We start from the raw sequence: 15,437 nt of genomic DNA on the forward strand, positions 1-15,437 counted from the left end.
TCTCAAACTGGGCAATTTAACTTAATTTAATTTATTGCCAACTTAAAAATAACTTTTAATTTCTGATTGGATTGTTGACAAACCAAAAAGACAGCTACGCAAACACTTAGAATCATAGAATTGTTTGTGTAACTTGCCATCATTGGGAAATGCATTTTTCCCTCTTTCTTTGGGCTGAACTTCAGTCCAGCACCTCTTTATGCAACCAACTTTGTCTTCACCAGATGTCATACTCAGTCCTTCCCAGCGCTTCTAGTAATGTGAATGGCAGCAAAGGAAGTTGGTATCTGCATGTTGTGTTTTCTTTTTGCTACTTGTCCTTCTTATCATTTTTGTCATCTTTTCCACTGCCCCTTCTTCCTGATTTGTTTCCTATATATTGATCTGAGTTATGCTTCAGTCCCTCAAAAGTGTCCCAGCCTCAGTCTGCATTGCTCCTTTCCAGCAGTGTGTCTACAGCCATGTCCCCAGTGATTTTCCCTTTCATGTGTCACCTCTTCCATGTCTCCTCCATTTAACCTGCCCCTCAGCTACCGCTCTTTTCAAACATTACTTAAACTTGCAATTCTTATGAAACATGACTGAGATGAAGACTGAAGTCTCCAGTTGCTCTGAAGAAGACAAGGCAAATTATTTGCTGTAAATCTTTATTTGGAAGGGTAAATAGACAATGTTAAATTGTACAGCGACCTCCTAAGAACAAATTAGAACAAATTATAAATTACTATTCAACTTAATCCTATAGCATCCTACCTGAAATAAAAGTGTACCATTAGAAACAAAATGCATATGTGATAAAAAAGAGTATGCAGTCAGAAGGAAATGGTTACTGCAATAGGAAGTTGCCAAAAGATATATTTTGACTGAGGAGCAGTCTGCTTTATGTAGTAAACCTACTTTTCCACATTTGCAACTGAAAGAGTTGCGCTGCAGCAGAATGGCATGCTGCTTTATTCTTTTTCTTTTTGTCAGAAATTTTTATTAGCCTTCTTCTGAGAAGTCATTTATTTTTGCTTGCCTCCTTGCCTGACACAAGGAGCAAAGAGGACTTGCGGGGCTGATAAAAGATCTATCCTGCAGACCTTTCTCAAGTAGTTAATTGCATCAAACTCCAGTTTTCATGAACTGCATATAGCGAAAAATGCTACATTTTGCACACTGCCTCCTCCCTGCCGGGTAGCAGTAACTTCATGTTTCTGGTGTATCACATCAGTGTACTTTATTGTTTTTAGAACATCAATTGTGTCCAAACAAAGCAGGCAGGTTTATACACATGAGGAAGTCAATGCAGTCAACGATAATTTAAAGTATTTAAATTGCATATTTTTTGCAATAAGAGAACTTGAAGGAACTAGTGAAATTTATAATGAAAAGAAAGGCCAAAATACATCTTTTTATTTTTTAAAAAGCAGTAGCAGACCCACTACAAAAGAACAACATATATTTAAATTGGCTTCAAATGGGTTTGTTTTTACTATGGAGCAGCAATTAGCTGCATCTTTAACAATCATAGATTTTGTAATGCCCTGAGGAAGTAAAAGTGCTTCTGTCATTTCACAATATGCGCATCTTGGTTATTAGTAAAGGCCTGTAAACAAATGCATGATATTATTCAAACATATACAATGAGAAAAGCAACAAACAAACAAACAAACAAAAAACCACAGTGCTTTGAAACTAAAATAGCTATCTATATTCCTCTTGTGTTGAGATTTCACCAGGTACAAAGGAGCATCAGGAAATGTTGCATGATGTATGTTTTATAATATATATTCCTTCTTCTTACATTATGCAAAAGAATGGGGATATTGCTGAAGCATCCTTCCCTAGAAGTAATGGCAGAAAAGCTAACAAAGCATGGTTGTTAAGAGTTAATTTAAGCATTTAAATTCCATCACATTTTCTAAACATTGTGCTTTTGTTTTCTAAATATTATGTTTTGTGATTTGTTTATTCATATGTATAATTTATATGAAAATGCAGCTCTTACTGTTTTAATTATAGACTTTGTATGTTGTATGCCAGGAGACCAGCAATAGAAAAACCAAGGTAAAAAGACACTCTTTGTATATTTGGGCCATTTTTCAGTAGGCATGAAAGAGCAGGCTGCACTGGTATCTTAAAGGGTTCATTGCTGCCATAGTTTACATAGATAGTTGTACCCTCAGCCTTCCCATCTAAAGGAAGCAAAAGATCACGAACAGCCTTTTCCTTCCAGATATTTCCTTTCTGCCAGAGGGAATTCAGTTTTTGTTCTGGAAGTGAGCTAAAAAGCTGGTCTATCTTTCTTTTGTGAACAAATCTGTTCAGACCACTGCCTTTTGCAAGATAGAAATGAGCCAGAGGTTGCTTGGAATGATGCACAGTTCCATAGAGCTTTCTGAAAGATTCACTTAGGCGTATAAGATAGTGTTCCATCTTCTTGGAATCTTCATTTAGTTGTTTTGTATTTTCAGGCCAGAACAACAAGGAGGCAAGAAAGAAAGGCTCTACACAGTATGAATTTGGTTCCAGTTCCACTCTGTTCAGAACACTTAGAAGCTGAATTCTCAGCTCTTCAAAATGATGTAACTCAGTGGATTTAGGATTAATGCAGTTCAGAACAACATTTGCCAAAATGAAATTCTGTTTTTCTTTTAGCGTTACTTGTGAATTCTCCTTACACAAAAATGCATATGCATATACTATGTCTTCTATTTCACTGTCATCATTTCTGTGATCTTTGTGAAGGTATGCCAGAAGTCCAGAAAACGAGTCTGCTTTGGAAGCCTCCACCATCTTTCTGTATGCTTCTATTCTCTGTGTTAAGGGGCACACTGAGAACTGTTGACTTCTCAGTTGATCAATATTCCAATCACAAAATATTTCTGTGTATTTGGTAAAGCATTCTTGTACCTTCTTGTATATGTTTGCTTCTGCAATTTCTTTTTCATTCATCTGTGTTTTGAAAAACACAAAGTAGTCTTCAAAAAAATCAAATGCCCTTTTCAGATTTGGTTGCAAATCATTTATAAAGCTGGAATAAGGTTTAAGTGCTGCAAACATTTTACTATCTATGTTTAAACCACTGATTTCTGATAGATGCTCTATCGTGTTTTCTCTACACTGCAAGACTTCTTTGCTGATAAAAGGAACAAGCATAAGGACATCAATAATATAAAGACCAGTTTCTATCTCTCCCAGATAACCAGAAGTATTGTAACTTTGAAGCTTACTTTTAAGCTTTTGACACTGCAAACGTTCATTGTGTTCATTTTCAGCTTCCTGCTGAGATATTCTGAAATCTTGTGAAGCACTTTGAGCAAGATCTAGAAAATGTTCCAATTCCTCAGCTGTTAAACTTGCACTCTTTACTCTGCGGTCTACCCAGTATCTTAACTGACTTTTAAAAACTCGACCTAGTGTGTCTGATATGTATGAATTGTGTGGTGCTCGCCGCCTGGCTTCTTTAGCCCAGATTAATGCCAGGTCAAATTTTTTTTCTTTTATGTAAAAGTATCTTGCTAAGACTTGGCAAATGAGAGCATTTTTCTTAAATCTAGTGCAAGCTTCTTTTAACACACTTTCCACAGACTTCTCTTCTCTTTGAATGGCTTCAATTAAAGGGGAAAACAACGTGTCTAACTCATCACCTTGTTCTTTGCGTTGTCTAGTAATCAGCAAGGTTTGTATGTCACGAATAAGTTTGTCTTTCTTTAATGAAGTCTCATAAAATAAATCCTCCTTCAATAACTGCAATATAATTTCACTTTTAGACAAGTTATAGGTTAGCTTAAATTCTGTTAGGCAGGCCTGTGCTATCAATTGGTTAACAATACGTAGACCTCGGTATCTTGTGTATTCCTCTATCTGAACATACATTAGAATACTGGAACAAATTCCCATTTTTTCTATCAGTCTGTCTTTGTTGCCAGTCTCTCGAGAATTAATTCCCAAGAATTCTTCACATAGTGATATTGAAAGTGTAGATGTTCCTACATAGGAGTTTAACAGTGTTAGGTAGTAAACAAGTTTTGCTGGTTTAGAGGCTATATTCAAGTTATGCAAGGTTTTTTTAACCACTTTTTCTATGTACTTTGGATCAAAGTTTTTCTTCATAATCATAAATGAATAGAAATTGTCAGGATTTTGATGCATCTTTTCAATATCTTTTAGTTTCTGATCAAAGGCTCTCTGCTCTTTATAAGAAAGACTGTTGGTCAAAGAAATGCTATTCAAGGGGTTGATTGTGGAACTTTCATCAGGATTCTGAGATCTCATACAGTTTAGAATGATCACTAAAGGATTTACGTACAGAATGCACTTTTCTGTTATAGCTTCCTCAATTTCTTTCTGCAGAAGATAGACGTTTTCTTGATCTTCAAAATCATCCACAAGAAGTAATACTGGTAAATAGCCACTGTTGTTGTTTGCTCCATAGGTGACTAAAGTTGTCAGCTGTGTTCCAAAGTCACCTGTTTTGTTTTTCAGAACGGCACATCTGAATTGCTTTCGGAGGTTCCAGAGGATATGCATAGCTAATGTTGTCCCACCACAGCCAGGATGGTGGTAAAGGTTGACAATTTCTACAGGTGACTGATTAGCACTGTTTGACACAGACACAATTAGATTTTCAAGGTTTTCGTAACGATCCCTTTTGATAAAAGCTGATGTATAATTTTCAGAAGAAAAATAAAAATTCCACCATGACACTTTACCCCCTCGATAAAAATATTTTTCCCTCTCTTTCATGAATTTTTTAAATTGTTCTTTGTCCTTCTCTATCCCTGTGTCCCTGCATTCATTTTCACATAGAATTTCCAATGCTTCTCTGAAATCTTCTTCCTTCTTTAGGAGAGTGGTAGAACCACCAACAGAGGGCAGAAGTCTTCTGGAAGACTTTGTCATTGATTTTGCTCTTGTGACGGTACCATTTACCATCTCCAAGGTTAAATTAGAAACGCATTTGTTTGAAAGTTTGTCCTCTCTAATACCTCTAGCATGAAGAAGATCTTTCCATCGCTGGTATGTACCTGTACCAATGCAAATGCAGACCATGTCTTCTAGTCCCTTTAATTCTTGGTAAAATGTAATAAACGTCTCAGCAAAGGGATCCAATGGATTTTCGACTCGGGAAAGCAAAATAAACACTACTAAAAACTTTCCACTCTGCTTTACATCCTTGTGTGAAAGAAATGAAATCATTTTTCTGACTTCAGAAGCCCTATCTCGTTGCCACAAAGTGGGATCTAATGGTAGTTCTTTATTGCCTTTTAAGTCTGATCCACCATTGCAGAAAATCCAGTTGGTCTCCTGACGCAGATTCAGCTTTTCAGCTTGTTCAGCAACCGAACCCACTTTGTTCTCATAATGATATGGGAAGTGAATTTTGGCATTTAGATTTTTTTGGTAAGTCTTAAGTACACCATTCATTTCTGATTCAGAATCAAAGTCAAGGACAGCAAACCATTTTATTTCCTGTAAAAAGTCTAAGTGTGAAGTTTGACTTGGAAGGCATTTGTTTGTTACCAAAATGTAGTAGTCATAATAAGAGTAATCTAGCAAGTCTCTGTTGCCAGTGAGCAGACTAACTAGCTTTAGTCCTTCAGATGTTGTCTTCTTTTGCTTTAATTTATATTCTTCTTCTGCTCTTTTACGAGAGTCTGCTAATGATGTCAAAGTACTTGTAAATGTTTTAAATTCTTTTGTACCTTCAATATTTTTAGAACTAGCTCCATCCCGGATGAAGACAGCTTTACTCCAACTCTTGCTGTTGAAATCATACATTTTAGTAGAGAAGTATTTTGCATCACATATGGAGCTGTGGGGAATCACATCTACTTCAATGACAAACGTACCTGCTGGAGTTCCGTTTGGTAATAGTACTTCCACAAATCTAGGTCCTTTAATGCAAGCTTTTGCAGTTCTGATGTATACCCCAACAAAGTACTTTTCAATATATTGATTTAAATGGTCAATGTAGGCTTCTTGCTTGGTAACTTTTATTCCTTCAATTTCACCATGTGGATTGTCACGCACTCCAAAATGAATAGTGCCATTTGTGCGAGAGTTCATGCAGGCTGAAGCAAACCTAAAGACTTCATTGCTGAATTTCATCTTAATATTCTCTTCTGATGCACCCTCTGTGTTGGTAAGTAATTTGAATTCATGTACTGGATCAATGAGATTGAGTGGCCCTGTTTCAGGAATGTTAAGAATATTATGCTGTGTATATCGAATACCATCACTGAAATTATCAAAAGGATGTGGCATACACATGTTTCTGGTTGGGTGCTGGCTGCTTGACAGTGACTGCTCTGGTACGTTCTCATCAGCTGTCTTTACCTCTCTTTTGTTCTCTATAGGCTCCATTTCAGAATCCTGCAATATATTGGAATTCAATGATCCATATTTCTTGCACTCCTTTGCAATTTTACCATCCTCTTTTCCATCAAGACACTGTTCATTGCCTTCTTGTCCCATAGCCTGGTCTGAACTTTCAGTGAGAATGCCATGCTTTTTCAGGAAATGAATGATTTGAACAGCAGGCCCATGAGGTATGCTCATATCCACAAGATCTGCCTTAGTCAACAGTTTCAAAGTAGAACCAGTTACATCTTGGCTATACAGGATTTCTGCATATTTCTGGTCGATATTAACATCTTCAATTAAGAATTGTTTGACTTCTTCTTTTGTCCACTTTTCAATATGTTTATATACATGCAGCTTCTCTTTTTTCTCAGTGTTTGCATTTTCCATTCTTTAAAGAAAAAAAATCACAATGTTACTGATTTATAATAGCCTATGTACCGAGTAACTCACATTTCCTTGCTGCTGTCCACCATTAGTTTCTTAATTTGTGTAATATGCCACATGGAATATAACAGTTCAATTAGAGGACATCAGGGGAATGCGAAATCAGACCACATACAAGGCATTAACTGCTTCTAAGAGACATACTACTTTTTCTTATGGAACTATTTTATTTGAATCTTCTTTTCAAACTACTTCCATAGCTGACACTACATGAAAAATTGTGACTGATGTCTGTTTGTCATCACTGGACACCAATTTGCAGTCATCTAGTTCATCTGATATGAAACACACTCACAACTGGCTATCATAAAGCTTGCAATTTGGTGGAGAAGCAAAATCAAATGCACACAGAGACTCAACCTTTTTTCATACTTAGATCTGGTTAGGTACTTGATTTGTCTAAATAACACTGCAAAGAGACAGTAAGGTAGAAATAAATTGCTGTGATTATTCAACTCTTGCTATTGCAAATGAAAGGAAAATCTTGTCCATATTACCTTTTCAGTATGTTATGCATTCAAATAAGGTTTCTCAAACAAAATCAAGCAGGTCATGAGCATTTCTAGAGATGAGTGACAAGTAGGAGAGCATCTTACAATTCTCTTGGTCTTAGTAAAAGTGGACTTTCTGCATAAACTTTGAGGGAGGGGAAGGAAAGGGAAGGGAAGGGAAGGGAAGGGAAGGGAAGGGAAGGGAAGGGAAGGGAAGGGAAGGGAAGGGAAGGGAAGGGAAGGGAAGGGAAGGGAAGGGAAGATTTTTCCTGAGAAGTATCCAATTTTACTTTATACTTTCAATTACAGAATTATATTAGGGTTAGGGTTAGAGTTAATATTTACTTTTTTATGGAATTACACTCAGTTTCAGTCATTGCAGTAGTGATAATACTCCACTCCATGTACTTTTCTTGCTGGTAGTGGATTGTTTTTAAGAAAAAGTAACTTCTTAGATATTTTTCCACTGAAGAAATTTTATCTTCTACTATCCTAGCAAAATATGTTCCTCAATCTATTATATGATTTCCTAAATTGTATACTTTAATAAGAAGCAGTAGTAAAGGCTTATTACAGCTTGTGCTGGAATATTGTTGTTTTCATAGCTTTGGTCTCCTGATTTAACTAATGAACTGTCAGGGCAGAAGGAAAAGAGGAGAGCAGGCTGGGGAAACCTGCAGTTGTCTTTGCTCATAAGGGACCCACCCCTTTGCTCTTAGGAAAAGAAGGAAAACTAGTTTCTAGTTCTTCAAAATGACATCAAATTTAGGAATGCAGATGAAGATGAACTCAGTTTGTATGTAAAAATGAAACTTGCTATCATACACACTAGAAACTCCACCCAGTGTCTGAAAGCTGAGAAACGAAACAGAAAACAAAGTACTTCTCTGACTCAGACTGTATTCAGCCCAGCAGTGTTGCTGTGTCCAGCCATTGGTCCTTTCCAATGAATTCCACCAAACTTAAACTTGGTAATGGAGGCACAGGGTACTCCTAACACAAAAGCAAATAGGTTTATGTTCTTTTAAACAGTTGCTCTGTGTTTTAGAGTTTGGAATACCCCCTAATGGAAGAAAGCTGTAGAATGGGATACCTTCATTTCCCAGTTTTAATGCAGTGTTTCTAGATTTCATGTTACTGGCTAGTTAATGATTCTGACTCACTGAAATATTTTAAAGACACCCTTTTCTAACACAGTGTCACTCTACCATATTATTGCTATAGAATACTTTCTTTGAGGACAGTTTCCCTGGGATTAATTCAGCGTAATCTCCTAACAGCTAGCTTTCATGTGCAAAAATTCAACAGAAGATCTGGAAAAGTTTATTTTAGTAGATTATAGATCATTTAATGTATAGAACAAATGCCTCAGAAACATGAAATGGTATCAGACTAAGCCATCAGTTCTTCATAAGATATTCCAGTATGCATATACTTACTGTTCTCTTCCACAGTTTTCTTTCTATGGTTGTCCAGTCAGTGTATTTTGCTCAAGCAGGAAGCCACAACATCCAAAATTCGTCTGAATTACGCTTCTGAACTAAAGAACAAAAATAAAACAAAACAAACAAAACATTTAAAATCAGTTTAAAAACTTCTAGCACAAGTCTGAGGTCAGAAACAATAAGAAGGAAAGAAAGAGCACAGATCAGTTGTTTCAGTGGCAATAACACATCTCTGGAGAAGAGAGATATTAGTGCTTCCTACAGAATATTTATTATTCCTTACCTTTTCCTTACACGCTTCTAGTTTACCCTTCCATAGCTATGTCTAAGACGCTGTAGAATGGGCAAGTTAGAAGCTGGGTGTTGCAGAGAAGCAGAAGGAAATAGGTGCACAGTGTCTGGGAGGTTCAACTTATCTCCTCCTCTTTTTGCTTTCTCTTTTACAAAGCAAGATTGCTTCTCTATTTCTTCTGTTTTGGGAAACCACTGTGGTTCCCTTCAGAAATAAAGAATTCTGATCTAGCATGCCATTATTAAAACACTTATACAGTACTGTCTTGAGCTATTATCCAGAAATGTGTGAAACTGCAAAACATGGGGTAATTTATTGATAATAAAAAGCTAATGAATATATTGACATTCTTAAACAAGTAGAAAACTGGGATGAGGAGACAAGAAGGGAAATAATATACAAAGTGATTTTGGGAAATGTGAATACTCTACATTATTGGCACTTCTGAAGAATCAGTCTTACTGAATTGTTCCTGATCTTGGTTCCTTGACTTCCTACAATGCAAATACGCTTATTTATTGCTGGTCTCCTTCTTTGGAGCAAGAGTCTAGTTCAATGTGGAGTATAGTCTGGGTATAGTTCTATGGATACTTGACTTTTAAGTAGTGTGCTCACATTGCCCTGTACTGTTCCCCAGCACTCACTGAGCAGCTTGGTGCAGTAACACCCAACAGTTGGGTCCTCCTCCTCCAATTGCACAGTTCTGATTCCAGCCTTGTAATACCCTACTGCTCTGACCACTGCCACAACCCTGATTTTTCATCCTTTGCCCTTGACATGCAACTGAGGAAGCCAACAACAAGAATGTAAAGAATATGCTTAGAAAGGTGGGAGCAAGAGTGCTCTCACTAGCAGAGTGAAGTTTTGTGTTCAAGCTTATGGACAAAGAAGCTAAATGTCCTTGCAGCACGTGTAGGTTGCAAAGTGTTGATAGCAGGAGGGGAGCCCTGTGAGGAGAGGCCAGGGGCTGCCTCATGCTGAACACAAGCTGGTTCCAGACAGCTCCAACAGCCCCGCTGCGGAGACCCTCAGTCGTGCTGGTGGTCCACCTGCGAGACTGTACTTAAGAAAGAGCAAAGCACTGCATGATGGTGTGGGGAGTGAGGACAGATGAATGTGAGAAAGAGCCCTGCAAAAACCAAGGTCAGTGGAGGAGAAGGAGGAGGGGCTACTATGGATTGACCACAGCCCCACTTCCCAATCCCCCTGTGCTATTTTGGGCTGGGGAAGGAGATAGAAGAGCTGGGAGTGAAGGAGTGAAGCTGAGCTTGGGAAAAGAGTGTAGGGTGGGGGAAAGGTGTTCTAGCTGATGATCTTGTTTCTTACCATCCAACTTCATTTTAATTGGAAAAAATAAATATTTCCCCCAGTCAAGATTTTTTTGCCCATTGTGATAACTGGTAAATAATCTCCCTGTGTTGATCTTGACTCATGAGCTTTTTCATCTTATTTTCTCCCCTGCTAAGAAATTTATCTTCATTCTTTTTTTTTTTTCCCCTGTACCAGTTATATTGTAGTGATCAGTAGAATTACTTTATCAGTTCTTGAGATCTTTGTAACTACTGTTACGTAAACATACAGCACACTACTTATGCCTAACATATTATTGTTTTCTTGCAAAGAAACATGCTTTTCCCGGGAGACCATTTTCAAGAAAGTTTTAAGGCTTTTTTAGCTGCTTCTCTGTCATGACTGCTTACTTTCACAGTCCTGTTGAAACTCCATCTCTTGTTAGCTGCTGTCCCTAAGTCCCAACCCCAAACAGATTTTGTCAAAAAAACTTACAAAGAAGGGCCAAAAAAAAACCCACCCAGGAGCGCACTCTCATTGAACTTGCTTCTCTGTCTTGGATTTGCATTCAGCATTCAGTATTAGCAATTCTTTAAAAAGGAAGACATTCTGCTCACTGCCACAGGCCTACGGTAAGATCCATTCCTTGGCTTTGCCTTAAATTATCAGTTGCTGAATAGTAAAGGTTCAGTGAACTGCAAGTGATCCTTTTCCCTGGGGATAACTGCTGTTAGTCCTGTAATACTAAGCAGACAGACCGGAGAAGGCAGTACTTGCTAGTTTTTAAGGAGTTGCAGGCAGGGTGGTATAGACCATCAGCATCGAACCTTTTGACTTGCCTGGGCCACCCTGAGTGAAGAGGAATTGTCTTGGGCCACATATAAAATACATAACACAGTTTTTATATGTAAGTAACAAAAGTTATTTTTTAGTATCTTTTAGTTTTTAAAAAGAGAGTAAATAAAACATAAATCTAGTAGGATATTTGACTTTGTTTTTGTGAAACCAGTATATCAGTCTGGTTTGATGGAAGTGGTTGAATTTTTTTGTGAGTTCTCAAAGCATAAGTCTGAGATTTTTGATGAAATTTTGCTCTTCCTGTACTTCATCCTTGAAAACAATTGTTCACAAATGTGTATAATGCTGAAAAATGACATGAATCAGGATCAAAAAGTGAAGGTTATTTCTCTCTAATAAGAGAGGGCTTATAAAAGTCTAGTAAGGAGACATCAAATTTTTGAGGTGAATGTCTTCAACTCTACACATTGCATTTGAAAATTTGCAGGTAATGTATTTATGTCAATTGAAAATGTAACAAAAATAGAAGATTTTTTTTTTCAATCTTGAAACTTATTCTCAAATTCCTTTATCAAGACAGAAGGCTAAGCTGCTTGCATATTTTTTTGATGTTCACAGGACTGTGCTCAGCCAATGAATCAAAATACATGAAATTGTTTGCTATAACATGAGCTTGCCATAATTTAAGTTTTACTTTGAGCACTGTTATGGTTTGAAAGATAATACAGATAAGTTGATCCATCTCACTTCAGAAAAGTAAATGATGCCCCCATTAATCACCATCCATACTTTTAAGGAACTCCTGGAATCAGCAATGAATAAATCCCCCGGGCTTTGTGAAATTCACAGCTATGATGATGATTTGCACAACATTATCCATTTTTGAAGCTTTCACACGTAACTTCTCTTGATGTGCAATACTGTGACAGTTCACCAAACATGAGCTGCTGGCGGCAATTGCATCGTCTTCCATTATGTCTCTCTTTTTACCAGCCGTTGCTGAGGTGCCATCTGTAGTTATACCACACATGTTGACAAAGGTTAAAGAAAATTGCTTTAATGCATGTTTTGGTGCTTTGTTCAAATCAAGAGATTTGCTCATGTCTTTTAATAGCACCAAAGAAACCATTTCTTCAGTGACATTATGTTTGTTATTATTATGTATTTCTAATCAAAATGGCAAGTTGAGTCTAATCTGTAGCATCAGTACTTTCATCTGTCACCAAAGCATAAAATTTGAAATTAGCACCTTTGCTCTCCAAAGTTCTTTTGGTAGTTTCCTGTTTCTTCAAGTTGCCTGTCTATAGTCTGGTGAGACAAACTGATTTTAGAAAAATCCATTTGTTTAATCTGTATTCTTCTGCCACACTTTCCATCCACTGCTTAATAAACTCACTATCAGAATATTACTTTGATTTTTTTGCAGCCAGATTTGCTACCACACAACTAGCTTTTATAACAGAGTGCATTTAAGTTTTAACTACTTAAAAAAAATTGAGACGACACTGTTTTTCAGTTCTACTGTTTTGTCCTTACGAAACATTCCTTGATATGTATCAAATTTGGAAGCATGTTTCAGCTTATAGTATCTTTTCAAATCATAATCTTTGAAAGCTGACATGATTTCCTTGCAAATTAAGCATAGAGTCATATTATTGGTCTTGACAAAAAAGTCCTCTGACCATTTTTTTGTTGAACACTCTTCTTTCACCCACAGTTTTTCTTTTTGGGGGTTCTGTTTTCTTTTGAGAAGCCAGTAGATAAGTTGAAATATTATCATGGTAATCACTGTTTTACTCACTGAGGAGCACGAGTGCATGTAACATGTAACACACACATGGGGCAGGCGCAAGAGGTGAAGCTAGCACTGCCCAACACCCTCCCCATGTCTTGGTTTCAGTTGAGACAGTGGGTGGTTTGGTTGTTGCTGTGAGATGGGTGAGTTCCCACGGCTGTCATGAAGGCACGGGACAGCTGCAGGATGGGCTGCTTGTGGCCCATGGGCTGAGGGTTTGATGTGCCTGGTATCGATCATCTCTTTATAGTTCTTGGTTTATCAGCCAGCAGAACTGATGTTTGGAGTGCCGGTCACCCCATGCTTACTCAGCTGCATGCTCTACTTATGCTGGCAGGCAGATGGAGAGTGGTGATGATCTGTGTGCTTGAGCTCTGTAATATTTTTGTGTAGATACACACTGCTATGCCTGCAGCTTGTGCAAATCTGGCCTAATTATCCAGCTTCGGTGCTGGTAGCAGTACAGACAGGCAGTAAGGACCCTTGAGGACCCCAGCATATGTTCCCAGGCTGCCCTGAGGTGTGTGGCCAGCACTGAACAGCAGCAGGGCTGTTCAGCCCTTGTGTGCCTGGGGATCAGAGGGCTGGAGGAAGCCAGGCTACCAGGTGTGTTGAGAACACACCTACCAAACTCTTAGAGCTAGGTCCCAAGCTATTCATCTATCAGAATTAGACATCTTCCTCCACTCTTTATAGTATCCATGTATAGTGTCCATTTTCCTAGGTCCTATTTATTGTTATCTAACTTGAGCTTTCTGAGTAAGTCCTTCCTTTTCCTCCTCTTACTGAAGATGGAGAAAAAATAATCACAGTCTCTTTTTATTTCTGTGGAACATTTCCTACATGCTAAAAGACTTATTTTTATTGGTATCTTTTCCCACTGAGATGAAACAATTCTTAGTCTTCCCTGTCTGATCAAATTTTCTAAACCAAATGATTTCGAATTCTCATTTACATTGTTTCTCAAAGGCTTACCTCATTTGGCTGTATATTTCAGGCACACCTGAAGAGAATGTCGAATGCAGTCTAGTTTTCTAACTGTCCTGGCTTGATGTTTAGAATAGTGACCTACAATAAGTGAATATACTTGTAATATTGGATATTTCTATATAAAACATGGATGGGATCAAGCATAACAGGCTTAAGGGACTTGGCAAGCGCTTCAAAGACAGAATTGAATATGGCTTGAAACATATCAAGTCGGCAAGGTGAAGTTGAGGAGGAAGGTGGAGTTGTAAGGAAAATACACAAATGACTCCCAACACAGTTTTGTTGTTTTCTCAGGTGAGCTTTTGTGTCGCCTTAGCAAAACAACCTTACTCATTTCTTATAAAGAAGTAAAAAAGCAATACAGAAGAGAATTTTTAGATCTGCAGGAAATGTAACAAATATATTGTGATGAAAATCTGTGTTGACGTTTCAAAATTTCAAAATTTCTAAACATGCTTTTATTTTTGGTCAGGGTGTGCTGTTGCATAAGGTGTGCTAGTTTATCTAGTATCTCTGCATTAAGGTCTGTCTGAGTTTTCAGACCCACTGGGACCAACAGCTTTGTCCTTTGCCCTGGAACGCAGAGCATAGCCTGGAGAGATGTATGTGTGTTATCTTTTTAGGTGGAGCAGGATTTCCATCAACACGCTGATGTTTGCATTGCACGTGTAACTGAACCCTGATGTAAACTTTGTCTTGAACGGAATCCTTAGATGTTTAATCTTTTGTTTGTCTTCTAGGCTCCTTCTCTATTGTTTAGATACCACAGATTCTAATGAAAGAATTATCTTTTTTTTTGAATTATTTTAGTTTTCTTCCTAATTCTCTTATAACAAGCACATGAAAAATTCCCCTTTCCATTCCAAGGGTGCATCAGTTGTGTTTCTTACGATGTAATCCTCTTGTGTCGGTTGGTGAATTGTTCAGAAACATTTGCTGTAGTTCTTTTCTCTTCTAGAAAAGCTTTGCAGCCCCACAGAAAGGAAGTGAGGGAGGACGGCTTCTACTCTGTGGGAACATCCCCAGTTACACACCATATTACCTCAAATGCAGAAGACACCTGGGACATGTCCAATTTCTATGTCTGTCAGAACAATTTAGTGTTTACTGGTATTATCTCCCTTCTCTTTCTCCTGCTCTCTGTCCCAAGCAGTTACCCAAAATCTCCTGCCATCTCCTGTGGGGAACCATTGCCATCTAGCTCCCAGAAAGCTGTATGATACAGACGTGTCTATAGCAGTGTGGTGACAGATTTCCAAAAGAATCATGCTGGAGAAAGGCAAGAGGAAATATATTAGCCTTTCATTGCAATAAGGCAAAAAAAAAGAAGACAAAAAAGCTACAGAAAGAGTGCCTTTTTACCCACTATTACAAAGCAATAGCCTCTTCCTATTCAGGGTTCAGGTGGTAATTACTTACCTTGCCTTGGTTAAAGAATTGGAAGCACATACACAGTACTGTGCTTGTATTTTGTCTTCATATTAGCATAGCTGAACAAATGAGTCCTCTGTTTTTGTCAAGGGAGTGGTTAATGAAAGTAT

At 37.7% G+C, this 15,437-nt stretch overlaps 1 protein-coding gene across 3 annotated transcripts; it reads right to left on the bottom strand.

The window, feature by feature from the left end:
* Nucleotides 1-630: 630 nt before the first annotated feature.
* On the bottom strand, nucleotides 631-9,073 carry SAMD9L (sterile alpha motif domain containing 9 like). 3 transcript variants are annotated; one of them, XM_004939298.5, is made up of 4 exons: nucleotides 9,015-9,073; nucleotides 8,726-8,826; nucleotides 8,170-8,279; nucleotides 631-6,739 (listed from the first exon to the last, which is right to left on the bottom strand). In XM_004939298.5, the coding sequence occupies exon 4, from the start codon at nucleotides 6,736-6,738 to the stop codon at nucleotides 1,999-2,001; it is 4,740 nt and encodes a 1,579-aa protein (XP_004939355.2). In that variant the 5' UTR covers nucleotide 6,739; nucleotides 8,170-8,279; nucleotides 8,726-8,826; nucleotides 9,015-9,073; the 3' UTR covers nucleotides 631-1,998. The 3 variants fall into 3 exon arrangements, with proteins under 3 accessions (XP_004939355.2, XP_004939354.2, XP_046793819.1); XM_004939297.5 differs by lacking the exon at nucleotides 8,170-8,279; XM_046937863.1 differs by lacking the exons at nucleotides 8,170-8,279; nucleotides 8,726-8,826; nucleotides 9,015-9,073 and adding an exon at nucleotides 7,293-8,088.
* Nucleotides 9,074-15,437: the final 6,364 nt, after the last annotated feature.

Source organism: Gallus gallus, chromosome 2 (assembly GCF_016699485.2).
Source record: "Gallus gallus isolate bGalGal1 chromosome 2, bGalGal1.mat.broiler.GRCg7b, whole genome shotgun sequence".
NCBI lineage: Eukaryota > Metazoa > Chordata > Aves > Galliformes > Phasianidae > Gallus > Gallus gallus.